Source organism: Pezoporus wallicus, unplaced genomic scaffold, assembly GCF_028554395.1.
Source record: "Pezoporus wallicus isolate ANWC-B61680 ecotype Strahan unplaced genomic scaffold, APGP_CSIRO_Pwel_v1 scaffold_8769, whole genome shotgun sequence".
NCBI lineage: Eukaryota > Metazoa > Chordata > Aves > Psittaciformes > Psittacidae > Pezoporus > Pezoporus wallicus.
In genome coordinates this window covers 808,281-836,219 of record NW_026642673.1, presented here as the reverse complement: position 1 = coordinate 836,219, position 27,939 = coordinate 808,281, and the positions used below count along the sequence as shown (strand labels likewise).

The following is a 27,939-nucleotide window of genomic DNA, read 5'->3' as shown; positions in this document are numbered from 1 at the left end:
TTCTAAGAGGTTTTCCATAGGTTCTCCATTTTCCTAGATTGCCTGCAGATAGCTGATTCTTGTTTCTGGAATGAATGCAGTTATGGTTAGAAAATCTGATGGGGCTTGTAATAAATTCTAGTTTGATGGTTTTCTGCCTTTTTTCTTCTTCTGACTTCATTGCCAGGGCAGCTAAAGCAGGGCTGGGTACCGTGCAAATGTTACCAGCTGCGTTGTGACCTGGTTTGCAGCTCTTTGTCTCTACCAGGTTGCTGACACCGCTGCTGTTTCTTTGGTGCTATAGAATGATTGCTGAAAGTTAAAACTGGCAGCTCTTACAACCTTCCCTTTCCCTTTTCTAGCTAGGCAAGGCATCTGCTATTTGCTATTCTCTGACTCTCTCCCTGTCCCCGTGCCATACAGGGCTCTCTGTGTTTGGTGGGTTTGAAAACCTCTTTTGCACAGCAGGTTTTGCGTGAGCACGGCTGCTGGAAATGGGTTTCAGATGTTTTCCCCAACTCAGTCCTGGGCCTGCATCTTGTAAGATGAAGCGTTTCTATAGGAACCGTGTGACATCTCTCCTGCTACTCCCCCAGCAGCTCCCTCTCGAGCATGCCCAGTGCGAGCCTTGACTTTGGCTCAACTATCTGCGTGCAGTAACGGGCTGCACATATGGGACTATGAATGCGGTTCCTGATGAGCTCCAACTCTTTGTCTTTGGGAGGAGGAAGAAGAGGTTGTGACCAGAGCTGGAAGATCTGCCCTGTGTACTCTGAGACCCTCGCCTGTCAGTGGGCTCTTGGAGAATGCTCGCTTGTTTGGCCAGGGGGAATTTACTGGATATTCTTCAGGAGGGCTTCACGGAGGTAAATGCATGTCCCAGGTCTCGCACAGACTTTGCCGGGGGAAGGCAGCATGCTTTTGTGCAGGAGTCGTTGTGTCTCCCAGGGCTTTGAGGAGCAGAGAAGGAGAAAAATGAGCAAGGTTTCAGGGTGGGAGGGTTACTTACTAACAGGAGGACATACTGGGCAGCTCAGCCAGGGCGCTGGAAGTAAGCAGCAGTTTTCTGAAGAGTTTGTGGTTGGTTTGCAGCTGGTGTTTTTATTCTCTTCTCACTGCTTTACCATTGTTCCAGTAAATCATACAAACTGCAGCTAGGTTATGGAGCACGGTTTGTTTTATGGAATTAACTCTTCTCATGAGTGTATGAAATCTCCACGTCTGAAGGCTGTTGGAAGCCTGTAAATCTGCTTTGTTTCTTGGGAGAGGCTGACAAAGAAAAGGCTGGCTGGTTTTTACCCATCTTGTTCTCTAGGTTTAATCTTTAAGGGACTGAAATTCATCTTAGTCAGGAAAGGGTAATTTAAAGGGGTTTTTATTTGCTTATTCTGCTGTTATTGAGACTAATAAATCATAAAATAAGGAGTGAGAAGCACCAGGCAATCCCAGAGATGGGGATCCTGTAGCTGCATGGGGAATGCAGATTTTTGTCAGTTTCCCTCTTTAGGTTGCACAGAAAATCAGTTTTGTTGGTCTCTCTATGGACACTGCCTGGCTGTGAATTGTGCAGACCATGCGGGAGTATGATTTCCTGCTGCTGAAAAGGAAGGAAAATTGTGGGGGCTTGTGTTAAAACCAAGCAGTTCCTGCTATTTGCTTTCTCACCTAGTGGCACGGATAGTCTTACGGTGTGTTTTATTCTTCCTTGTTTTTGTTTGTGATTGGTCATTCCTCATCTTTGCCAAGCTCAGCCCCCACCCGACTGTTCTGCCCCATATTCCATACATGAACATCCCTTCTGGGCTTAAGCCATCAGAGGGAAAATAAACTGGGTATGAAACTTGAGCCTCACAGCTTCACGCCAGCCACAGGCCTCCTTTGATTGCTCTGTGTAAATACTCCATCCCCTCCTCCACAGAGTATCTCACTCTCATTTTTAGCTATTAAAGATACTGCTTTAGCTCACGCTTACACTACCTGTGCTATAGGGCAGCAGATCCCTCTCTGGCATAAGCTAATAGTGACCTGTATATTAATAATATTTTTAATAATGGGAGCATTATTATTTACATTCAGTGCTAGCCCCACCCTAACTGTCTGGTTTTACCCACACACTTCTCAGTTGTGGGAAAAGAGTTCCTCTCTCACCATAAAAGCAGATTCACTGGCATGTCTCCCACTTGGGATCTCTCTGTCACATCTCACACTTCACATTATAACTGAAGGAAAACTGAAATCAACTTTGCAAGTGCAGGACCCATGGTACAGAGAGGTTAAGTGACTCGGCAAGGACATGCAACACATCACAGATACAGTTGGAAATGTGGAATTCTGTGCCTTCTGCTTAGATCCACCAACTGTACTTCCCCCCCTTCTCCTTGTAACTTAGGTGCTTATTTATACAAATTCCTGAGTATGAAAGAGTGTCCCAAGGTATCTGATGGCAGCACACCACTCTGATGTTAGAAAGCTGGAAGGGAGTGGCTCCTAAACTAATGTTTAGGTTTAGCAGTCTCTAGTGTAGTGACTTTAGCAGGTTAATGTCAAGATTAAAAGTCAGACTTAAATTAACACTATCAATGAATTGGGGTTCTGCAGGAATTGCCTCACTAATTCAGCATCTTGGTCAACAATCCATCCCTGAAAAGTTACCTAACACAGCCACAAGCAAGTTTCTTTTGTTCCTTTGCATTCTTTTCTGTTGCTATGCTTTGTAAAAATAAATAATTTGAAATAGTTATGTTTTCCCTCTGAGATTAAGTAGAACAACAGGCCTGGGATTGGCACCTCTCCAGAGAGTGAAGTGGCAGTGATTTTTAAGAGCCCAGGCACAGGTTGTTTTGAAACCAGCGTGTCCAAACAGCAGCAAAGTGAAATGCAGAGTTACCACACAAGGCTCTGTCTGCGTGGGGAAATACCCACACATCCTTCTATGTGAGAACTGCTACTCCCAGCAGTATGCATGCAAGAAGTAGCGCAGTGCAGGTTTGTTCTGCGTTTTCTCCCTAGTAGGCTGCTTGTTGCCTGCCCCATCACCAAGTGCTTCATGTAATATTCTCCCCCGGTAGCGGGTTCTTAGCTGAATGGCACATGAAGTAGGTATTTCCTGGATTTCCCACCCATACACTCTCTCAATCTTCAAGGTTTGCTGTGTCTGTTAGTGGACTTGATGTGATTAGATGGCATCTGATCCATGAGATCTGAAATCCTTGCTGTGGGAAATGACCTGGGTTTCATTTTGGTTTGCTTTTCTGGTTGAAGTAATTTTCGGGCAGTATAGACTTGCTACTGTCTTGTTCTGGTAGCCCTTCTATTTCCCTTGGTGTAACATGCATGATCTATGATTAAAATGTCTCTGCAACTGCAGTCTTAGCAGGAGAAACTTGCACTCACCCTCTGCTTGCAATGAGTGCTATTTATAGCTAATAGGATTCACTCTGAAGAGAGCTGTTCTGACTCCTTGTCCAGTTCAGTCCATTAGGACCAGCCCATAACTAAAAGCTCCCTGTAGTAGTGAATCCCTCAGAGACTGGGTTTCACTAAATACATGAATACGGCATGAATACATACTAAATACAGCATCTCTTTAGAGATGCTGTTGTTTTCCACATAGTAGGGCCAAGTGTCATTTCACATCAGATTTGTTTTGCTGTGAGTCTTTGGTGTTGTATTTTACATGTGCTCTACACTGTTATAGCCAGGGGATGGTCAGGCACACTTGTTTAAGGTTTGGCCCAAGTGGGAAAGGCTGGGATCTGAAGAACCACATGAACCTTGCCAGGTTACCTGTCTGGTCTGCAAGAGATGGGCAGCTGCTGCATTGTTATTCTGTTAAGCCTCAAGTACAGCCATCAGAAAGCACAGCTTGGCCTTCCCACACCTGGATATACATGGCAGCGTACTTCAGCAGACTATTGCTTGCTCTAGTGGGAATTCTTGTCAATTTTTCCCAAAGCTCTTGTCCCTGGCCAGCAATAGGACTATCAGCAAGGGAAGGATGTATTTGTCATTATACAGGATTAGGGGCTGAGCAGTTAGGATTCAATCCCTGCGTGAGGTTCACTGTATGTCTAACCCAGGCATTACTTGGTTGCGTAGCAGTGACTGCCCTTTGGCAGTGTGTATTACAGTGCGTTTGCACAGTAACAGTAAAAGATTTATTGTTATCAAAGCATTTTACAGGGAGCATTAAAATTAGTACCGCTGCTTACAGGTAGAAATTGAGGCACATAGAGGTAAAGGGTGCTGCCAAATTTACAGCAAGTCATTGTCAGAGTGAGGAACAGAGCCTGTGTCCTAAATGTGCCTTCAATGCCCTTCATCCTGGACCAGGGAACCTCACTGAGTGTTCCTTTCCTTTTTCTTCATATGAAAGGTTCTTGCCTGCAAAAAGCACTGCTCAGTCATACTGTGTGCTCAGTCTCTTCACAAAGCTTTTTTTGCCTGTCTGTTCAGGGGTAGTGACTGAGTGACTGCATTCTGCTAAATAAGGAACAATGGTCCTTTTCTTTCCTGAAGCATCAGGGAATGTCTCAGTACAACTTGTTTTGACAGACCTTGGACTTTGTTTGGGTGTACTGGAACCATCTGACAATTTAGGGTGAATCGTGTGCTCCAAAATACTTGCAGTTTACAGTAAAAGATCTCTTGCAGCTCAGCTTTTTGCCTGTATGCTTGCATAGAAACTTGGCTTGTGTGAGGAAATGGCTTCAAAAAGCCAGATTGAGGAAAATGCAGAGGCACTAAAACATCTTGTGAAAGTACCAGAGATTATCCCTAAAGCAACCTAGCTTTGAATGGCAGCAACATTTTGGGGCATGGATATCTGACTGTTGATTCAAAGGATTACATCCTAACAAGATTAAATTTACATGACTTTCTATCTAGTAGACTCCTGGAGTAGTTGCTGCCTGCAGTGGTAGGGAATTTGTTTAAGGAATGGATACCGTCTTCAGATTTCTGAACGTAGAAAGGGTCCACAGAACTCCCAAAGCTTTTTGCTGCTTGAGTCTTTGAAGTTACAGAAAACATTCATCAAATGAATGCAGAAAAGTAATCTCTTCCTAGCAGAGACTGATATGGGAATCTACTGTAACATGATAGGAAGGCGGTCAGGCCCTCTGAACGTGTCTCCATCTTCAAAATGTGCAATACCCTAATCTCAGAGGAGATGAAAATTAACCTTATACAGTGTAATGTAGATAGCACTGATAATAAAGGATGGAGTAGCATATCAAGGCATTGTGATCTACCTATATTTACTGTGAGGCAGACTGGACTCATTGATGGTTGAGAGAGAGAAACATGAGCCCTAAGCAGCAGGTGGTGAATTGCACTGGTTAAATGAGAATAGCAAGGACACCTACAACTGAGAGGAGATTTGCAGTAGCGCTGCTGCTTTTCTTCCATCTGTAGAAAATACTAGATGACACTTAATTGTAATTAACAATAAGGGAATACTGAGAAAAATGTGCTGACTCTGGAAGGGCATTTTCCTCCTTCATATCACTGGCTGTAAATCAGAAGCACAAAGATATAGGCTACTCATCTCCATCATTGTCTTCCTATAGGCAGTAGGTCTGAGGCACTTCTTCAGGGTATGTACCGAATATACGTTCCAAAGTAAAATCCTACTCTGTGTTGTGCTAACCTATAATTTCCCAGCAGAAGTGCCTGAAAGTTGGGGAAACTCCTTACAGCTGTGGTTAGCCCCTAGTACCTTGCTTTAAAGATGTTCTCCTGCCCTGTAAGGTCTTTTAAGTCTTCCAGAGTGATTTGCATAAACACCCTACAGTGATGTGCCTAGGAGGTGAACAATCAGGGCTTCAACTTCCTTCAGGTAAGGGAGCTCCTTTGGCTATTGCAAGGTACAGGTAAACCTGGCCTTTTTTTGGAATGCAAAGCTGTGTTAACATAAACAGGATTAAGCTTAACTCCACCATAATCCTAATAACATGTGCTCTGCATAGTAGATCTTAGACTAGGCTGTATGTTTTTCTTCTGAAAAATCCTTGTTTTGAAAGAAATACTGGTGCAGGAGTGTGAACCCTGTCAGCTCTGAGATTTGTCTGATCAGAAGCTCAAACCAAAATGCAAGAAGAAGCAGAAACTCCTGAGTGGTCAGTGGGCTTTGTCCCTTCATACATTTAACACCACTTTGCCATTTTGAGGTCACTAAACTTTTCTATCTTATTTTCTTGGCAAGTTCAGTGACCCACTCATCTCTGCCAGAAGTGACAGCTTATTCCCTGGACTTTGCAGCAGTCTCTTGCTAAAGTCATCAGATCCTCTAGTTTTTGGATACCAAATCAGGAAATATTGAGCAGTCCAAACTGTCTGAACTTCTGCAGGAAAATCTTATGCTTTACTTGGGTGGAAAAAGAAGCCAAACTAACCAAACAACAAAGTGAGTCTGCTGATGAAATGAAAGTCCGCAGCATCACAGCAGCTATTAGTATGAATGCATGAAGAATATTCAGTGAAAAGAAATAGAAGACAAGCTGCTTAGTGAAGGGTCTGTCTTTCCCTCAAGTGAAAAAGAAGTGTCTGAAAGGAAGAACCATATGGATTGCTATATGAATTGCAAATGTTCTGTAGGCTGGAAGGGGCTGTGCCCTTGTGGGATTAGAACAATACAACAGTTTAGAACTTTGTGAAATTATTTGGAAAATGACAGCAAGGTGTTAAACACAATTGTGGTAAGATTATTTCCCTAAATCACACAGACTTCAGATGCAGTTTTCACGCTGCATTCCTGTTTGATACATCTTTAATCTATATATTCCTATAATGATGCTGTATTACTATAGACAAATTTACCTCTTTTCTCTGGTACTTGCTTGGATAAATTAATTTTGGATAGGCAGAACTGACACACATCATTGGTTTTATTGCAAAGAAGAGCATGTAGATCCAATTCATGTGACAGGCCACGTCTGCTCCAGCAAGCATGCATCAGATCTGCCACTTCTGCTTCCTTTTTTTTCCAAAAGCTACTGGGCAGTCCCCCAGGCTCATCTCCTCTGTTCCGCTCTCCAGTTCTCTGCTGAGTGAGCAGAACTGATTGAATGCAGGTCCAGTCTCCTTTCTGAACCAGCAGACCGAACCATGGTGTGATTAAAGTTGGATTTCCTGTGCCAGGATAATTAAGAGCCAAGCTGTGATCAGATTGTGACTTTGATGGGCTGTAAAAGCATAAACTCTGACTGACATTGCTGAGATAATACAGAATGAAGCCGTAAAACGTGCTGCATCAGCAGAATAAGGGGAAGATTAGTGAAAAGGGAGGTAATCCCATAAATGGATCAGTTTGTTTACCCTCCATGTACCAGCCCAGCCCAGCCCAAATGGCTTTCAGTATTACCAGTGTTTCTACTAGCCATGGAAGTGTTACTGAGAGGGGGATGGAAAGGAAAAGGTCATGTGAACCTGTTCTTTGCCTTATGCTAGAAGGATCCTAACACCGACCAGAAGCCTGAGGTTTTCTCTGTCTTCCCTTTGTGGCAACATGCACAGCTGCATGATGCAGTACTCAGCATGACCGGCTGGAAGGACAGTGCTCCTTGCTCTCAGGTCTTGCAGGTGCGGCTTGGAGTGCTGTGGCGAGCCCCTTTCCATAGGTACAGAAATAGAAATAGTTCCATTAGAAATGTTAGCACAGCTCCAAGGAAATGGAGGAAGGGGACACTACAACAGTACAAACGAGCCATGCTGGGAGTGTTAAGGAGAGAGGCTGTTGTCTCTTCCAGGAAATCTGTCCTGGTTGTTTCTTTTGGTAGATGGCATATTTCAATGGGAAATAGCCCAGGGTTTCTTGTTTCTGTATTGTGGGTTGTTCTACTTTCTTGATTAGTGTCGTATCCACACTGTTTCTTCCACACAATACTGTGAGTGAACCAGTTCTGGCACCAAAACTGAAGGGATGACAGCACTTGTTTGGCACCTACCTAGATTAAATGTAATATAAATCTCTCTTCTCAGCTGTGCTTAGGCCATGAGTCCTGTCCTCCTGCCTACTTGTGCTTCCTGGCTTGACATGGACTGAGCTGCACCATAGTTTGCAGTGATGTCAGTTAGTGCTCAGCAGGCTTTGGAATGATACCACTGGTGTTTGTTTTCAAGGGCAAAAGACAATGAGATCTGTGAGCATGAAAAAGAGAGAGCTATGCAGCTTCCCCCTGAAATGGCAATGACGTGCAAACATGTTGTTTTCTATTTTCAGCAACAACTACAGGCATATGTGGCCTGGGTGAATTCCCAGCTGAAGAAGAAGCCAGCAATAAAGCCAGTCCAAGACCTCAGACAGGATCTCCGAGATGGAGTCATTCTTGCTTTGCTCATTGAGATTGTAGGTCAGTAACACCATATGCCACTATTTTTCATCTTGCAGTTTTAGAGCCTGTGTAGAAGGGGCTGGCCTTGGCTCTGACATCTGTCAGGCATACGGGCAGATGTTAACAACAGTGTCAGAGCTTGCAGAGGGGGAAGGAGTGACTTCAGAAGAAAACAATCGTAAAGCAAATCATAAATGCAGTTCCATCAAAATCCTTATTTTTAGCAGACAGTTACAGCTGAAGTGCTAAATCTGCCAGGGACCATATTAACTCCCACAAGGCTGGAATGGAGTTATGAAAGGATTTACCTTGTAGAGGAATGGTGTTAGTGTGTGGCATGTTTGGAAGAGTGACCTGCTTGCTAGCATCCTCCCTTCTTCCTGGGTTCAACTTTGCTCCTGAATTCTCTACCTCCTCCCCATGAGCAGTGCAGGGGAATGGGGAATGGGGGTTGTGATCAGTTCATTGCACATTATCTCTGCTGCCTCTTCCTCTTCACACTCTTCCTCTGCTGAAGTGGGGTTCCTGTGCTGGAGCATGGACATTCTCCAATGTGAGTCATTCCTGTGGGTTCCAGTTTTTCACCAGGCCCTACACCTATAGCAATTCCTGTGACAGCACTAAGTGTTTCGGTTCTTGTCTAACAAAGTTCTTTCACTCCTTTAGCTGGTGAGAAGTTGAATGGCATTCAGGCCAACCCCACCAGCCAGCAGCAGATGAGGGAAAATGTGGAGAAAGTATTACAGTTCGTGGCATCAAAAAAAATCCGCATGCATCAGACATCAGCAAAAGGTATGTGCCCTGGTGGTCAACACAGATGATTCTGTCTTGTGGAGGTCTGTTTCTGTCCTTTCATATCAAACAGATAATGTATTGGTTTGTGGGGGAGGCTTTGGGTTTTCTTTCCTCCTGTGGTTTTTTTAACAGTTCTGATTGTGGTCCTTCAGATGAGACAGAGGGGAAAAATTCGGTGACAGACTAAATGGAGTGCGTGACCCTTGTTTTTTGCAGATATTTTTGCGGTGAACTTGAGATCAACGTGTTTGAGCTAGTTTGTATGCTGGGGAAAATGCCTAGTGTGATATCATTAAAACTGATTATTTAACATTTGCAGCATGCTACAGATTATGGTACGAGACACTATTGCTGAAGAAAATATTGCTATTCTCTGGTCTTTAGTATTAAAAAAATGCAAATTCCATGTGCAGATTGAAGTGACTGCTGGCACAATGGTAGCCTTCAGTAACTGCTGCACTTTTCTAGTGAGCATTCAGTAATTATCATGTGCTGTCACATAACCCACTGGATTGTGAGCTGGAAATGGGCATAGAGGTAAGATTCAGATGTGTTCTGAGTATTTGAACATGGGATCTATAGGTGGCAGTCAGTTTGCTGCTCTGTACAAAGCAGTCAGAGCTACGTATCAATGCTGTAATGCAGTCTTTTTTGCACAGTCCTCATTTACTGGCATGGTCCCATTGGATTTAATTATTTTCATGCTTGTTGGTCAGATACAGCTCTGATGGGACTTCATGTTAATGGCATTGTCCTTGGCTTTATTTGCATTTTGCAGATATTGTTGATGGGAACTTGAAATCTATCATGAGGTTGATCCTGGCCTTAGCTGCTCATTTCAAACCAGGCTCCGGTAGAGCAATGAATCACAGCCCTGCTGGCACAATGGGGAAAAACTTGTCAGCATCGTCTGCGGGTCACAGGCCTCGTTCAGCTGCTGCAGTGGCCCAGGGAGCAGTGGCTGCTCTGGCAGATGTTCGTCAAGATGTCTTGCAATCCGGCCGGGATGTTTTCCGGCGCAGACAGAGGTAATGAGTTTTCCCTGGTTGTGAGGTTGAATCGTGGCAGCAGATGAACACAACTTCATCTAAAGTAGATCCGTCTGTATCCTGACAGTTCCTGGTGTAAGGTAGCTCTGTTACTGTGCAAACAAATAGAGGCAAACCACTGCAGGCTCACTAAAACCTAAATAGATAGTGGCCTAACAAAGGGGAGTACTGACCTAGCCTGGGTGCCTCTTGAGGAAGACTACAGGTATCCCAGGTTCATTTCAGGTTTTACAGCAAAATAACTGCTACATCTCTTTTATCTCACTGCAAAAGAGAACAGTTTGTTATGGCCAAGCCAGAGGGAAGTCTGCTGCCTCATTTTCCTCATTTCATACTGAGCACATGGCCCTTTTTGGTGCTACTTGGAGATGTTCTCATTTCAAGTGAAACAACAGTAACGTTTTAACTATAGGTACTGGTTACAGATCTGGGAGCAGCAGCTTCCAGAATTGAGTTCTGAGCCTGTTGTACAAGTCCATTCTGTCTTCTTACATTTTTGTTCATCCCAGTGTTACACTTGCTGCTATATAGGCAGTATGTTGTATACTGTTGATCAGCTGATACAGCCTACCATATAAGCATGGGAGTTCAGGTGATAATGAACAGAGGTGATCCATATACAGAAGGAATGCTTCTGTATATAATGGAAGTAATTCTGAAAAGGACATTTAACACTTGCAAAAGGTGCCATGTGGATTATGATAATAATAATAGTAATGACATTTAAATGGCAGCCAGATGGTGGTCTACTGAGGGTTTAATTTATACAACTGAAGGTCATTTGCCCATATTACATTGGCCCAAGGGAAGCAGTTTGGAAATCAGGTTGAAATGCTATATCTTGTTGAAAAATTAAATGTTAAAGGTTTCTATTGCAAACGCCTTGAGCCAAGAGTTTCTCAGAAAAGGAAGTCCTTGTGCTATTTGCAAATTCTGTTCTGTTCTTTGTCTTCCCACAGCTTTTGTAGTTTTCTAATCACAGAATTAGGGATGAGTTTAAAAGGGGAGGGCCTGTTTGCCTGCGTTTCCTTCACACCAAGAAGATGGAATGGAGCTCTCTGATAGGAGAATTTTCTTGATCAGCCGTTTTCTAGCTGTCTCCTCCTTACCTTCCTTTCATTAGCTTTCTTACCCTCCTTCTTGGAGACAAGAATTTCTGCTCCCATCAGGTGAGGCTTCCCTCATTCTATGATTATTGTCTCCAGAAATAGCAACATGGATGAGGAGATTGAAAACCCTTACTGGAGTGTCCGGGCACTGGTGCAGCAGTATGAAGGGCAGCAGAACATGCCATTGGAGTCCCACTCTTCCAGGTAAGGACCTCTGTTGTCATGATCTGTCCTTCGTGGACCTTTGTCTGACATTGCCTAAGGTGCCCTCTCTCATCACTGTGGTCTAGTTAGCTCTGATAGAAAAGAAGATTCCCAGCATGTAGTCTGCTGCCTGATCTGGAGAATGAAGCCCCAGGAAACAACATGAAGCAGTGGCTTACTGCTGTTTCTCCCACAGATAAAATTTATCTCATTCATTATATGATTGCATAGCTAAGTGCTAAGAATTTCTGAGTTCCAATTTTCTAAAGCTCTGGAGTGTTCCTCAAGGACACCAGAGGAATAGGATTAGGAGGGATGCAGCTGAAGATTTTACTGGCAACCTGAATGCACAGGTGGAGTCTTTGGAAGGAAGTGAGGACAGATAGTCACTGACAATTTCTCAGTAGACAGGATGTCTCCATATGATTTCTCAGGCCACTTTTGATGCTCCACAGTACAAAAGGCATCTGCGTACCTGAGAAGTGAGGTTGCTTGGCCCAATAGAGAAGAGAAGAAAAGAAATATACATTTTATTTATTCCCCCAAATTTAATGTGCATCATTGTGATCTTGTATTTGTAAATCCAGACATACACATTTGAGGAGCGTGGCAACTCCAGGTATGCCAGGACCACTGCCTCCACGTGATGGCAGTAGAGTGTACTTTCGAAGCTGTCACTGCAGGGGAGATGTAAATATTCTGGTCTTTGCAACAAGATTTCATGGCTAGTATCAGAGGACTTTGGTGTTGACTCTTCAAACGTAATCTCAGTAGGACAGAGAGTGAAACGTGCTGCTCCCTCCACTCATTCTTCAGTTTAAGGTCTCTCATATTTTACGTGTGCTCTTCTACCCTATCTGTCTGGATTGTCAGCTGCTGTTTGATCTTATATGGCTGTATTTTGGGGGTGAGTGAAAATTTCTCTGCACATCCTAATCACTCTGTTGTGTTTTCTGTTTTTTCCCATCATATCATGAGTTCTTTTACCATATTTAATGGTAATATTACTAACAGGACAAACTATGGTGAGCATCTTCACATAAGCAATCAGTGATCTATCCAAATAAATTTGGAGCAGTCTGATCTCCAGCTCCTGAAGGTGTCTTCTGCTGATAGCAGGCTTCGTGATGAGAACAAGATGCTTGCTTCTCTTTCCTTTCAGAGGGAAATGTACCAGTTTAGTTACGAGAATTGGTGGGAGAAACAAACCACTTCTTTTATTATTGTTATTCTTTAATTTGAGTGATATGGTTATTAACTGCAGCCAGCCCCCTCCATCTAATTGTGCTGCTGTCGCGTCTGTCCCAGGGCAGCATCCCCTGCCTAGCATCAGCTCATTTCTGCATTAACTCTTCAGTAAGAGAGCTCACAGCCTGAATAAGAGAATTCCCAGAGACAAAAGCTCTAATAAGCAAAGGCAATTGAAATGATTCATGGAAAAATTGCCAAAATCAGATGGATTCCCAGGCCACTGAGCCCCTCACCCACCCATCTCCCTTTCCCCTCCCCTTCCACCAGCCTTCCCTCCCCCACTCTGAGCCAGGCATCTCAGAGAAAAGGCTCTGCCTTGCACAGCCTGTGTGACAGCAGGAGGGAGAGGGAGCTGGAGATACCGAGGAAGAGGAAGCCGTGCACAAGGCTGGGAAGTACTGCATGCTGTCTTCCGACGCTGCATCCGACCGAGCCTGGAGGAGAGGGAACCTACTGCTTGCAGGAGCACCTTCTCTCGGCTGTTCGTTGGCATCTGCAGCAGGTGCTTGGAGTCTAAAGAGGGCAGAATGGGATGAGAAACACCACTGGCAATTCCGATCACGGTCCTTGTGATGAAAACAGCTGGGTGTCCAGGTGGCCGAAATGCAGCAGCAAGAGATGAATAACCCGAGAGGAAAACCAGCAAAAGCAAAACCTGGGCTTCAGAATCCCTGACTCTGGAATCAGATCCATGTGTGTGGGCTGCTGATCTGCCATCTGACGGCTTCTTGCAAAGACCCTGAGGGTTTTGGTTGTTTTTTCCTTTCTGCTGTGAATCTTTCGGCTAACGTGGAGCGGCTTGAAAATATTTCTCCAGTAGTTTGACAGGACCTAGCATCTTCTGCACTGAATTCCAAGCATGTGAAGGGACAAGGCATGTCTGTAGCCAGAATCCTGAGGCTCCCCGGGAAACGGATTCTGTGAGGCGAAAGGTTAAAGTGGGATCATGGGAGGGAAGCAGGTCAAATGGTGAGCGATTGTTGCCATTGTCATTTGAAACGGCAGGGATGAGGTGTTTATTAAAATGATGAGGATTCAGACTTATCGCTGGGGATGCTGCCCTAAAGCCTTTACTGTGCAGGCACTGGCAGCTCTGGGAATCGGTGGAGAAAGGATATGGGTTAGTAAACCAATCAGTAAAAGGAATAAAGTGGAACACTTTGCATTCATGAATCTGTCTTGAATAGCTTTAATTCCCAGCACTTCCTTCTGCATGCTTTAATCGTGGATTGTATGTACTTTAAAGAACAAATTACATCAGTGGATATTTCATAATCTGTTGATTTGGTGATCAATAAAGAAACTGTAGAAATGTTTCCAGCATTAACTTGAAGGCATAATGTAAGAGGCAACCTGATCAGTGCTACTGCTTCATCTGAGTGCATCTCAGTAGTTCTTGGACTTTTTGGCATGGTTTGAGAGGTAGGGAACCTGCCTGGAAAGGAGACTGTGGACAAAGGAATCCCTAAGCAATTATCTGCCAAACTCTATGCTGTGGAGACCTGTAAGGACCACTTAACCCCACCCTCCTGGACCCTTTTAACAGTCATGTGCCCGCTGTTTGAGCAGGAAAGAGCAGTACTGTAGCTGTTAGAAATCCCCATTAGAAGATGGTTACTCTTTCACTTAGTAAGTTGCATTCATCTCTTCCTTTAACATGGTGAAAGTCCATTTAGTCTGGACCATTACCACTAGACTGCTTGAAGGGCTGTAATATAAAGGAGAAGTAGGCCAGCACTGGCTGTGGGAGTAGACCAGACGGGAGCTGCTAGCAAGTCATTTCCATCTCTATTGCAGGCCTTTTCTGATTCTGTGAGAGAGCTGTGGAATATGTAGCAGCAGTGCTGGGAAGATGCGGAAGACGAGCTGTTGAAGCTTCTTATTTTTCTAAACCTATTCTGTTATTTCCATACTGTTTTCTTTTTGTTCTCTGTCCTTTGTTTCTGTGTTGGGGAGAATGAAAAATTAACTCCTGCTCACACTTGCAAGGATTAGTTCCTGTGACTTTAGAGGTACACTGAATGGGTCAGTGAGCTTCAGCTACCTTTTGATGTTGTCTGGGTGATGCATTTAGGAAGAATGTCTGAAAAAAAGATTGCTTGAACCTCAGTCAGCTGAGATGGCTTCAGTGACAAGATGTGGGTACTTTCAAGAAGTTTTAACCCAAGAACATGAGTGACTGGTATCTGACTTATAAAATGTTTTGCCCTTGGGTTTTCAAGTTAGTTAAGTGGTGCTTCTGAAAGCTGCAACAAGAGATGAAGCGAGCCAGGGTGGCTTTTTGTTCTGCTTGCAGTATGAATCTAAGGCTCACACTAAGTAATTTCTGAGCTGACCTTCAGTAGAGTGTGGTCTCACCCCTGTATGAGTGTATGTGAATTCTCTTATGACAGTCTCAAACTTGCATTCGGTTAAGGAAAATGAAGAGGCACGTTGTGCTACTTATCAGTTAGAGTACTATAACACTGATGTGGAGTGATGGAAAAGTTACATGCCCAGTTTGGTTTGTTAATGGCTTCTCTAGCAGGCAGATAATTCTTAGTTTCAAGAAGCCTGCCTGCATGTTCACTTTTATCTTAGATGAGGACAATGCTGATCAGCACTAAAGTAGCTGTTTCTCCACTCCTCTGCAGTCTTACATCACCTAGTCCTACCCACAGTGTGAAGAGCGAGTCCACTGTAGCCCCGTCAGAGGAGAAGGAAAGACTTGTGATCATCCATACTGAAGAAACAGAAACTAAAACAGGTACCTTGCAAATAATGCTTTACAGCTCACATTTTCATGAGCATTTGTGTTGTAAACTTGCTGAAAAGTTCCCTGGTGACTGAAATGAATGTAGAGAATCTGTACACATAAAACTGAATCCCAAAACTTTTAACCCTCCAATCTTGCCATAATGTGGCCGTGTCTGTGAGGCTTGCAAATGATGTTGGGAAATAAGAAACGCTGGAGATAGGGTTATATATAACTGTCACTGTAGGGTGAATGTTTTCAGCACAGCCTCATTAGGCCATGTTGAAAAAGCCTTCAAAATTCCCTTAAAGAGTCCATGTGAGCTTGTCAAGCCCATGATGTGTAACTTGTCTTTGTGTGTCTGTATTTACAGCACATCTGTACATAGGTCAAGTACCTCTTTGCAAAGACTGAAACCGTTTAGTATTGTCATGATGTTTGCATTGAGGAGTCCATTGCTGAATTGCCACAAATGCCCTGTGATATGGTCAGTTTGCACTTAAAATTTTCAGGCAGATTGAAAGAGGTTTTTAAAGAAGTTTTCAAATCCATTTTTGTTGTTTGTTTGTTTGTTTCTTTTCCTTCTCAGAAATGCTGTCTAATAATAACTCTTTCTGGTTAGCATCCAAGAGCAAGTGACAGAGCAGCTCTCCTAGGAAATGCTTGGCCTAGCCAGTGGATGATAGTTAACCAGTTATCCAGCTTATGCTGTAGGGATCAGGAAAGCCATGCAAGGCTATTAAACTTTGCTATTAAGAGGAAAGTCTGGTTTAGAATTAGGTGTGTTGTCCACCTAGGGAAAGCCATGTTATTTGACAAGTAGAAATACTGTTTATGTTGCCTTCAGTGGGTCCTTGATGCACCCTCTAAAGCTAGGATATGCTCTTCAAATCCCACAGTTGCTCTTCTCTCCTTAGGTAATTTCTGCCACATGTGGTGCAGGGTATTGTCCCCTGTGATGTGCTTTGAAATCTCCAGTACTGGGGAATTAGATGCAGCAAAGATAACAAAGGGGAAGGATGCTTATCTTTGATACAGGTGTATTCAGGAAAGCATTCTTTGCATGTAAAATGAGACATAAATCCTTTAGATTAGACAAGATGTCACACCTGTAGCAACTTCCTTGGTACAGGCTAGAAGACGTGCTGGTTTGTTAGTGATAGTGCAGACAGCTGGCAATTGCTGTGTGATGCAAGTCTTTTCTGGACTCCTCTGTCTGCCATGACCACATTCAGCTGTTTTCTCTTCCAGAAGAGACAGAATCTCATTTCCAGCCTGAGTGGCAAGCCGGGAACCCTGGGTCATATTTGGAGAATTCATGGGAGGAGCAGCTTTTGGAACAACAGGACCATTTGGAAAAGGAAATGGAGGAAGCAAAGAAGATGATTTCAGGCTTGCAGGTAATAGATTTCCTTCTCAACCAGCATTCCCTCCCACATACATTTCTTTTCTCATTGGAATGAGGAGGTATTAGTGCGGTATATTGGCTGCAGCCAGTGGAAACCTTATGCAGCAACAGAATGGCTACTGACTTAGCATTTTCCCATCTTTCTTGCACTGTTTAGGCCCTCTTGGCTCCTGCAATTGTGATTTGGTGCTGGTCACATTTTCCAGAATGGAGAATACCAAACCTGCCCTTTCCAATGTCCCAGATGTATTTTAGAAGACAGGTGGATCCAGCCACAGCCTTGCCTGAGGCAGGGTATGCTTGTCCCCCATCACTATGTAGCATGCTTAACCAAAAGAGCCCAGGGAAGGAAGAAAGATAGCTGCAACTTCCCCAGCCCCAGTATATTTACCAGGGTTTCAAAGAAAGGATGTTTAACACCAGTCAGACACAATCGTTTCTTTTTCTTGGCTCAGACTTCTCCAAAACTTGAACTTAACATGATTTGAGGCTCTTATTTGGTAGGGAGAGAGAAGGGTGTGGAGAGAGGAAGAATATGTCGCTATAAGGACCTACAATCAGTGATACTCACTGGTGGTAATTTAAGTGGACTGTGAGGGGGCAAAGGGCACACTGAATACAGGTAAGAATGGAACAACTATAGAGAATCTAAAACAAAGCTTGTGTTGAGAAGGTGATTATGTCTGTGTTCTCTTTTGGTTGGAGTCCAGATCCTAAGGTGAGTTCATTGGCTTGGTGCCCTGTCCTGTGATGCTAACTCCTCTGCGTGCTGGCACTATGCAAAGCACGTTTGTTACTATGCCAGATGTAAAGATGCAGCAGTGTTTTCCCATGTGCTGGGGCAGGGACTCCCCTTCTTCACCAGGGCACTTACCAGCCTGCAGGTTTTGTTAGCAGCCTGAGAGAATAGAGCAGCCTTTCTGTGATTTGTGATCGGAAGTAATGCAGAGAGACAAGGAATGTCAGGAAATCAATCAAGATTCACAGAGCTGATGAGGGATCACAGAGGCTTGCATCAGTCTTTCAGTGAGCTGGGCACATTCTCTACAAAACTATTTGTGGGACCTTTTCCTCGCTGCCCTGTTCCAGTCCCCCCAACCAATGACCCTCATCCCAATGTGTTTGACTCTGCCTGGGGAGTAGAGCCCCTGATCCATATGGTAAAGACCCTGAACTCTCTCAGGGATATTCCTTTCTATTTGTGCTGGGAACCATACTGGCTTTGAATTGTAAATATTTATGTGCCAGTAAACAAAGCAGAGATTGTGTGAGAAGCACAGGCAGCGGGGACAGAGGGTGGGGTGCAGATCAGAGGCCATTTTCCCTTTGGACAATGGGCAGGAAACAAAAGACTCAACACAAAAAAAAACCCCAACAACCCTGGCTTGGTTCACCAGTAAAATCCAGTTGCATTATGTGCCCAGTGGGAGCAGGGAGGGGCAGCACTGGAGGGACTGGCATGTTCTGTTCCTCCAGCCCTAGCCCCCTGTTCCAGGAGTGAAGGTGAGCAGCTGGCATTTGCTGCCCCCTCATCCCCTGGGAGTAAGAAGAGGCAGCTGATGCTGCTAGCCAAGAAATTGGATTTGATTAATTGATTTTCCTGCTCTTACTCAATACTTAAGAGCCTCCAGTTCACGAGAGTTTGATCGAAATATCAAGGATCTGATGTATGTATACCCCATAGGGCACTAAAACTGTGGTAACTTCTTATGTTCGCTGTAGCTGCTGAAGGAGGTAACGCTGTGCTTCTAGTAGCCTTCCTGAAGCACAGGGCATAGCTTGGTTTTCACTGTCCGGGTGGGCAAGGATTGGACAACAGTTCTGAATGCATCTCAGCCTTGTCTAGTGTAGAACAGAATGAGGCTTCCCTGAACAGCCTGTTTCTAAAGTCTTTTATAGACATGTGGTGAGGAGAATGGCTTCTTTCAGCAGGGGATACTTCAGTCTCATTCCAGAAAAGAAGCCTTACAACGTAAAGATGGTTCAGTGGGCTTTAGGCTTCAAATCTGTTACTGTAGTGAATGCTACCCTGAGACACTCTCAAAAAATCTGAGTAGTTGTCCGTGTTTGGTGTCTTTCTGTGGGCAAGATTATTGGCTGACAGAGATCTCTGAGAGAGCTTTCTCAGGGGATAAATCTTCTTGTTCATTCCTGAACAAGGTGCTGTTTTTTGAAGGGAATAAGTCAGCAGAAATAGAAAATGAAACTGTTGAGAGACTATTGCTATCCATGACTGTTGCCAGAGCTGCAGGTTGCCTATTCTCCTTTGAAACCCCTGAGAAGGAGATTTTTTCCTTCATCTTCCCAGGCTTTGCTGCTCAATGGGTCTTTACCTGAGGATGAGCAGGAAGGGTCCTTTGAACTTTGCGAACGTGGAGCCTGCCCTGAAGAGCAGCTGGTAAGCACACTGCTCTACCTACATTTCTCTGATTAAGCTGCCCTTTGCACTTTCCTGCCACAGGCAAGTGTCATGCACAATAACAACCATGGTATTTTACATTCAGATCATAATCCGAAGTCGCCTGGACCAGAGTGTGGAAGAAAACCAAGACTTAAAGGTTAGAGGGGAAAGAGAGATTTTGGGTCAAGAGCTCTTTGCTGACTCTACCGTGCTTGATTTGAAGCAGGGGGTTGGTGGACAACAGAACGGATGACATGGGGGATGTATTGTGTTAGGGCTCTAATTCTGTTCCCATATTCTCCTGCGTGGGAACTCCACCCCTCCAGGAATGTAGGCACCTGCTTCTCCCAATAGATGGCTGTGAAGTGTTTATTGTATTCATATTAGCAGTTAATAAGTTTGTGGGATAGCACCCGTTAAATGTATTACTTATTAAAATGTATGGAGTATTACTCATTAAAATGACTCAGGGCCTGACACACTTTTTGATCTGTGGGAAAAGGTGGGATGTGCTTTCTTCTGGAGCAGATGCCTGGGGACAGAGAACAGTGACTTTGGTTGATTCTGAAGGGGTGACAAGATGCCATTTAATCAGATTGTATTGCATTTACAGAAGGAGCTACTGAAATACAAACAAGAAGCTCGAAACCTACAGGGAATAAAGGTGAGGAAAGGGGCCCTTCCTAAATGCTAGAGTCTGCAGTGCGCAAGTAAGGCCAGAAGCACCCATACACTTCTGAGGGAGGTGTATTTAGGGGACTTTGAGGTGTGGGATCTTATGGTCTGTTTCAAGCTCCAGGAAGAGACTACAGTTAAGGCAGGCCCAAGGAGTTAGGTCTCCTGAGTTGTGTTTCTGTCTGTAGGATTGTGGTCAAATGTCCTCTCTTTTGCCTGTTCCCCTAAGGAAAACATGAGGTGTAGGATGTTCGTGTGGTTCTCACAGCTCCACCCCCCCTCCGCCCCCATCTTGTGGTATGCACAGTAGAATTGGCCCAGTGAACTTATTCTTGACAGTAGAGGAAGAAGAGCACAGGGGAATCTTTGTCCTCTTCAGCTGCAGCATTGTTCACAATTCTGGCTCCTGTTTGCTCAGTTCTTCCCCCTGGAGTTCTGCACACTAACAGTGTATTCCTGAGCAGAGGTATTTTTAGAGCTGCCTGTCAGGCTCCTGTGAAGGAAGCAAACAGCAGTAGCTATCCAAGGTAGAGCTCTTGGCTTCTGGATAACAATGAGTGAAAGGTGCAGAATTAGTCCTGACATTGGCCTCTTAAGAGAGACTAGGTCACACTGAGTTTCCTTGCGTCCTTAGCTGACATTGGCCTTTTTTTGCCCCCTAGATGTTGCAGTTGTATGGCTGCAGACAGTAGCTGTAGGCCACTGAAAGGACCCTCTAAGGACACTGCTGTTTTCTTTCATAAGAGTAAATTATCAGGGCACTTCTGGAGCTGAAAATCCAGGTAGAAGCACAGAAATCCCTCTGTCTCCTATGGCTAGAATGTTGGCAGGGAAATTACTTTTACCTAAGACAAAGGCAGAAGGACTGAGGGCCCATTGGGCGGGCTCTTTGGAGCCCTGTGAGTGGCCCCACTGTGTTACAGCCACTCATGTTTCCCAGGGAAGGGTTTCTCTCTCTGTCTTGCACCTACTTACAGATAACGTATTTTCCTAGGATGCTTTACAGCAGAGGCTGATTCAACAGGATGCGTCAGTTCTTCAGCTAAAGCAGGAACTGCTGAGAGCAAACATGGACAAGGAGGAATTGCACAACCAGAATGTGAGTCACTGCTGCTGAGATGTTAGATTAGGACAAGGGGTAATGGGTTAAAACTTAAACAGGGGAAGTTTAGATTGGATATAAGAAGGAAATTCTTTCCTGTTAGGGTGGTGAGGCACTGGAATGGGTTGCCCACAGATGTTGTGAATGCTCCATCCCTGGCAGTGTTCAAGACCAGGTTGGACAGAGCCTTGGGTGTCATGGTTTAGTGTGAGGTGTCCCTGCCCATGGCAGGGGGGTTGGAACTTGATGATCTTATGGTCCTTTCCAACCCTAACTATTCTATGATTCTATTTTAGGAGGCTGGTGGCCCTGAGGGCTCCAGCAGTCACAGGGTGTGGAGTTGGTGGTTGCAGCATAGTTCATGGGGTCGTGGGATAGTGAACGACCAGTCAAAGGTCTCTGCAGAGTGAAAAATGCACACAGTCTATTTGCCAGCTGTGGGACTCGCTGGAGTTGCTTATTCTTCACTTTCATTTCCTGTCCTCCAAGACCTTCAGCTGAAACAGGGTGGTGCTTTCCATGATGTTTTCAGTACAGCTGCAGTCTTCCTTCCTCACTGTGCTCCCTGGATTAGCAAGTGGCACTTTGGCAGGTGGAGCCACCATGTACAGTCTCCCTCTGGAGAGAGAAGGGCAAGGAAGGAAGTGTCCTGTCCAAAAGGCAGCATCCTGAGACACCAGCTCCCTTGAACTCTGCAGATAGTTGGTCCCAGGTCACCCTTTAGAGCAAGGGGCAAAGAGGTTGTCACTAACTCTAGGAGTACCTACCTCACATCTCTGTGTTATTTCTGCAGGTTGACCTTCAGAGGAAGGTTGACGAGAGAAACCGGCTACTGGCAGAATACAAGGTAATGGAGCCTCTCGGCACTGGAGGCTTTGCTGGGGGCAGCATCTGGTGTTTCTTCAGTTTTGTGAATGTGACTGCTGTCTCCCTGGCACTCAGTCACCTCTGGGAATGGCACCCTGGATAATTAGTAAGTTGCAATAGCCTGGATGTTTGTAACGAGAGGGAGGGATCAGATGTTCTTTGTGTTCTGCCCACAGCTTTTTATAGATCTCTTATTGTCATGGCTTTGCTGTGGTGGCTTGCTGAGTATCTCACACTTGTGCAGAAGCCTACAGGTTAGGTTGGGCCACCTGATTGTCCACTGATCCCTCAGGAATCTGTTTTCTCTGGGACAGTTGTCTGGCCTCAGTTGTAAATCTTTGCTGGACAAGGGGACTCCAGGCTACTACTACCTGACTGATCTTTTCAAAGCAAGCTTTGACACATAGTTCTAACATGTAGGTGGAAGTATACACATTGTGTAAGTCAGCCTGTAGAGAAACCTGATCCTGGCAGGTGGCATAACCTTCCCTGCCACGGTAAGATGACTGTGAGCCCTACTTGCTGTCCTGATCATACAGTCATGGAATGGTTTCATAGAGTGGTTTCGGTTGGAAGCAACCTTAAAGCTCATCTAGTTCCAAAACCCCTACCATGGGTAGGGACACCTTCCACTAGACCAAGTTTCTCAAAGCCCCATCCAACCTGGCCTTGAAAACTGCCAAGGATGGGCCATCCCCAGCTTCTCTGATGTTTCTCTTGATGACTGTGTTGCAGAAAGAACTGTGCCAGAAGGACCGGCATTTACAGCAGCATCAGACCAAACTGGATGAAATGCTTAGGCAGCTTTCTGAGGCCAGCTACCAACAGGTATGGACCACGTGATGCCCTGAGAGCTGGCACTTACTTTGGTGGCTCGGTTTGTGCTGACTCTTCTACTCCCCTCAGGTGGATTTGGAGAGGGAGCTGGAACACAAAGAGGCCCTGCTAGTTCACTGCATGAAGAGAGAGGCTGAAGAGGTATGGGAAGACTTGGTCTACACATCAGACTGTTGGAATGATGTTTCTTTCTAACAGCGCTGTCCAGCACCCTTTAGCTACCTATCTCCAGAAATCACATCCACTTCATCCCAGAATGGCCTGGCTCTGTGATCTCATTGTCAGTGCCAAAACCAAGACAGCCAGACTACACAAAGCATCCATCTTAGCAAGGCTCTCAGCATGAGCACTCTGGCTTAGTGTCTTCTGTTAAAATCCTAAGAGATGAAACAGGGAGGGGAGCACAGGAGTGGAAGCCAGAGGTTCTTGGCTTCTAGCTTCAGCTCAAACCGTAGCTAATGGTTAAGCTTCTTATCTCCTCCTTTTCCTACTGACCCTGCTATTGAGCACTTGGAACTGTCTTGTTGGAAAGAGTGCCAGCCCCAGTATCAGTCCCTGCACAGTGCCACTTGAACACTCACTACAACTTCTAGAGCCCTCTGATGTAGCAGCAAGCTCCTTCCTGACTCTGCCTCTTCTTCTCCACTTGTATGAGAGGAATCATGTCCTATAGGACAGCCTGCACTCTCCTTAATGAGTGTATTTACCTGGTAGAAGATGGGATATCACTAATGTGGGAAGTTTTCATGCTCTTTCATCATCTTGATGTTCACGAACTGGAATCTTTGGGAAGGTCCTAACACTTGCATTCCTAATGGCACATGCATGTTCCCCTCAACAGGTGATGGCTTGCAGTGGTCACAGTACTCAGAGCAATGGCTTCCTTCAGACAGCAGGGAAAGGAGCTGCTCCCACAGCACACCGAGGGGTAAGTGTACCTATGGGCAGTTTTCCCAGCCAGATGCAGATGAAGGCTCCAGAGATATTTCCCATTTCTAAGATCTGTGGCTTTACACGGAAAGAGAGCAGCCTGGAGTTAGTCTGACTGACTTATGGTCTCTTGTGCAGACAAATGACTTGCAACTGGTTCGAGATGCTCTTCGCAGCCTCAGGAACAGTTTCAGTGGCCACGATCCACAGCATCACACGATTGACAGCCTGGAGCAAGGCATCTCCAGCCTAATGGAACGCCTGTACCGTGTGGAAACACAGAAGAGGCAAGAGAGAAGGGTAAAGGCTTCCTAGGGCACTTTGCTCTTAACTTCCTCCCCTCACACACAACCCAGAGCTAAGCAGCAATGGGAGCTCCAACTGGTGACACCTTGCTCTCACTCTTTTGGCTTTGCACCCTAGGCCCGGGGGAAATCACCAGCAAGCCGAGCAACAAATGAGTGTAGAGACTCCTGGCCTCCCAAATCCAGTAAGTGTCTTTGACCTCCAGCCTTCCGACTGCCAAATTCACTGCTTAGGTTTGCTGGCCAAAGTCCAAGGTGTAGTATCTCCTTGGGAATCTGCCACCTCCAGCATCTTGTTCCCTTTACCAGAGCTGACTTTCCTCCTTTTAGTCATTTGCTGTACAGATTAGACTTTGCTGCAAAGGAAGTGGGGCAGAGGCAGTCTATGGCTGCTTGTTTGTAAAGCACCGTCACAGTGGGAGTCTGTTTGGGCCACTTCAGTAGTACTGCAGTATAAATAACTATGACAAACAATTTTCCTTGAGATGAGTGGGAAATGCGACGCTGTTTCAGCTTTCCTGCTGGTTTGCACCATCTAGTGGACACAGATAACTATAGTTGCCTCTTCCTCTCTTCTGCTATCAGTCTAGCACTGATACATTCTCATTTCATACAAGCATAACAGCACAGCCCGTTCTGACACCACGTTTCACATTTGCTTTTCATCATTATGAATGTTGTATTTTCCAGTATGGGTTGTAAACGTTACCTAGAAAGTCTGTGAGGCTGTAGGAGACTGTAGGTGCTGGGAAAAGACAGAGCCACCCTTTTGTTTCCTGTTGTAGGAGACAGGCTGTTCCCCCATGACTGTGGTCTTTTCTTTGCAGAGCTGCCTCATTCTCACAGCACACCCGTGATGAGCACCAGTGCCTGCACCAAAGTGTTGTACTTCACTGACCGCTCCCTCACACCTTTCATGGTCAACATACCAAAGAGGTGAGGTCTGGCTTCGCCTTGCTGACACTGATGTGGGAGGTGCTTGTTTCCCTTAATGCATTAGTCTGATCTCTTCTGGGTACGGTCACAACTAGCACAGATTTGCTGTGTGTTAACCTGGGCATTGGATTTCATACCATTGTCTGGGGAAAACTGCCTAAAGCAGTCCCCTAGATGATGCAATTGTCTTAGAGCTGTAAGAGATCCACCTCTCTTTTCAATAACTTCCAAGAGCAGGAGAAAGCAGCCAAGCAGTTCTACTGTGGCATATAGTACAGGATAAGTATGGTTGTCAATGGAAAAGAGAAAGTGAAAAAGGCTATTCTTTGTGAATCAGGAGGCAATTGTTCCTCTGAAGACAACCTTGGGGTTGACAGTTGTGTTCCTGGAGGGGACACACTTTTCACATCCCTGTGATCAGTGTCCCACATGCCTAGCTAGACTTGTGCTGTGGCTCTGCATGCCGTGTTACTACACTTGAGCTAAATCTGGTAACAGTGTACCATACGATAGTGCCACACTCTTCCCTTGCAGGTTAGGGGAAGTGACTCTGAAGGATTTTAAGGTAGCTATTGATCGTGAAGGAACTCACCGGTACCATTTCAAAGCCCTGGATCCAGAGTTTGGCACAGTCAAGGAGGAGGTAAGTGGAATTAAGCTATCAGCCACTTTGGGTGTTACCGGACAACCCTGGGGTCACCTCACTTCTAAGTTAATGAAATCTTTGATTTTGCCCCCAAACAAGCTGTGTTTTCTGCAGATTAAGGTGCTAAAGTGGGATGTTTTCATCCCCAGACAAAGCAATTACATGAATGCGATTGCAGTTGCCTGGGGATTGCAGAGCCTCTTGGGCAGAGCTGGCTATTGACAAAGACAGTCTGCAGCACACCACTGCTCAGGGGACACTGGGCAAGAACCCAGGCTACACTTCTAGCCCTTTAAGTGCCTTTATAAAACCTGTTGCAGTGACAGACACTTTAGGCAAATGTGGTTTATTAAAAAAAAAAACCACAAAACCAACAACATTCTCATACATCCTTTTAAAGGCTTTCCAGCCATAACTCCGTTTGTGACATCTTTTCCTTCATAGAGTCATAGAATCATAGAATAGTTAGAGATGGAAAGGACCTTAAGATCATCAAGTTCCAACCCCCCTGCCGTGGGCAGGGACACCTCACACTAAACCATCTCACCCAAGGCTCTGTCCAACCTGGCCTTGAGCACTGCCAGGGATGGAGCATCCCCAACCTCCATGGGCAACCCATTCCAGTGCCTCACCACCCTAACAGGAAAGCATTTCCGCCTGATATCCAACCTAAACTTCCCCTGTTTAAGTTTTAACCCGTTACCCCTTGTCCTGTCACTACAAGTCCCTAATGAAGAGTCCCTCCCCAGCATCCCTGGAAGGATGCTATGAGTGTACTGCATTACAGCCCTCTTTATGCTCAGGCTGGTTTCACTGTGGATTGGATTCATTAAAGGTTATTGCGATAGTTCCTGTTTCACAAATTGATTAAGACAAGCGTACAGGGTTATCCTCTCTGAAAGCAGTCAGCTGACTATGCAGCCATTCTGCAAGATTGCAGTCTGGATCAGAACAGGCATGTTTCCTCTCTTCATTTTGCCTTTCTTGTCAAATACATGCCAATAATAATCTTGAGAGTTGCTGGTTAAAGAAGGGGCCTAATCTGTTGGTTTGGTTTGGCTTGACTTTTTTTTTACCTAAACCCCAAAAAGATGACTCAAGACCTCTGAATGATGGATGAGGTACATGTTCTTTGGGATGTGCAGTCAAATCTGAACCAGGATTTCTGACTTAATGCATCCACACACACTGTACCAGAGTGGTGTCCAGACTGCAGACATGGCTGAACTCCCTTTTTTATCTTCTGTAGGTATTCCATGATGATGACATCATTCCTGGTTGGGAGGGGAAAATTGTGGCCTGGGTGGAAGAAGACCATGGAGAGAATTAATCAAGCTTTTAAGTCTTGTCACTATGGAAACCTGTAACTGGCTGCTGAACTCAAAGAATGGCCAACAGCCTGTGTGCTGGAAAGAGTCCAAATCAAGCTGCCAAAAAAAGAGGGCTTCTCTGCAAACAACAGGCAATGCATGCTGTGTGCATGGACACCCAGCATCTGACTTTCAGTACCCAAATGCAGCGTTCTGAGACTGAAATGACAGGTTCATGGGAAAGAAACACCTTGCTTTGTCTTGTCAGCTAAACCCTGAAGGCCTTAATGATGCATTGCTCCCTTCCTCTGCTTCTCCATTCCTGCAATACGTGCTGCAGACTGTGATCGGAGCATTACAAGTCTGTTTCTTGTATGTGCGATTACACAGATCTGCATCAATGGCAAAAATGTGAACCTCTGCCTTCAAGAGTCAGAAGCAGCCTCTAAATTACGCGAGCTGAAGGTTTTACCAACTTTGGTTCTAGATTTGCATGTGCTGCAGGAGCAGACTGAACTTCCTGGATGTTCTGGACTAACAGTATAGAAAAGTGATCTGAGGAAGGAAAAGAGTCTTCAGGAGGTTTTACACAAGGTCTAAAGCAAAGATCACCAGCTTGGCAAAGCTCCCTTTCTCCCAAACTCAGGCTTCCACTTCCTAGCTCTGCTTTTCCCACTTGCTCTCCAAAGCTGTACCCACCTCTGAGGCATTCTGGGTTTGTTTTGTTGCCATGGGGACTGTGGGATCCTGATACTTGCTTATTTGCTGAAGGATTTAATTTGTGGGGGGAGCTGGAATCGGCTGCTTCCCCAGGGTACTCCAGCCCCTCTCCTTGTTGAGCCTCTTTCCCTGCTTTCCTGCCCTCTCCTCTTTCAGCAAGGCAGACAGTTTGTCACGACCTGTGCACAGACATCACTGTGTGCTGCTGTCCACTCGTTGCCAGAGGCACCAAATACTTACCTACACCAGCAGGATAAACCCCATCGCTTACACCACCAGTTCCCTGGTATGCCTGCTCCTAGGGTGCCTGAATGATCAGGAAATAAATGACTACCTGGGGAAGGACAA

General features: G+C 45.2%; 1 protein-coding gene across 2 annotated transcripts; it reads left to right on the top strand.

Annotated features, from left to right (window-relative positions):
• Positions 1-408: 408 nt before the first annotated feature.
• DIXDC1 (DIX domain containing 1) lies at positions 409-27,939 on the top strand. Of its 2 annotated transcripts, XM_057432051.1 has the most exons (20): positions 409-845; positions 8,201-8,330; positions 8,979-9,104; positions 9,886-10,135; positions 11,362-11,469; positions 15,354-15,466; positions 16,706-16,854; positions 19,171-19,260; positions 19,367-19,420; positions 19,877-19,927; positions 20,933-21,037; positions 21,834-21,887; positions 22,643-22,735; positions 22,814-22,885; positions 23,586-23,672; positions 23,813-23,974; positions 24,098-24,164; positions 24,807-24,915; positions 25,450-25,558; positions 26,811-27,939. In XM_057432051.1, exons 1-20 carry the CDS (start codon positions 786-788, stop codon positions 26,889-26,891), a joined length of 2,070 nt encoding a protein of 689 aa, XP_057288034.1. In that variant the 5' UTR covers positions 409-785; the 3' UTR covers positions 26,892-27,939. The 2 variants fall into 2 exon arrangements, with proteins under 2 accessions (XP_057288034.1, XP_057288035.1); XM_057432052.1 differs by lacking the exons at positions 409-845; positions 8,201-8,330; positions 8,979-9,104; positions 9,886-10,135; positions 11,362-11,469 and adding an exon at positions 12,723-13,689.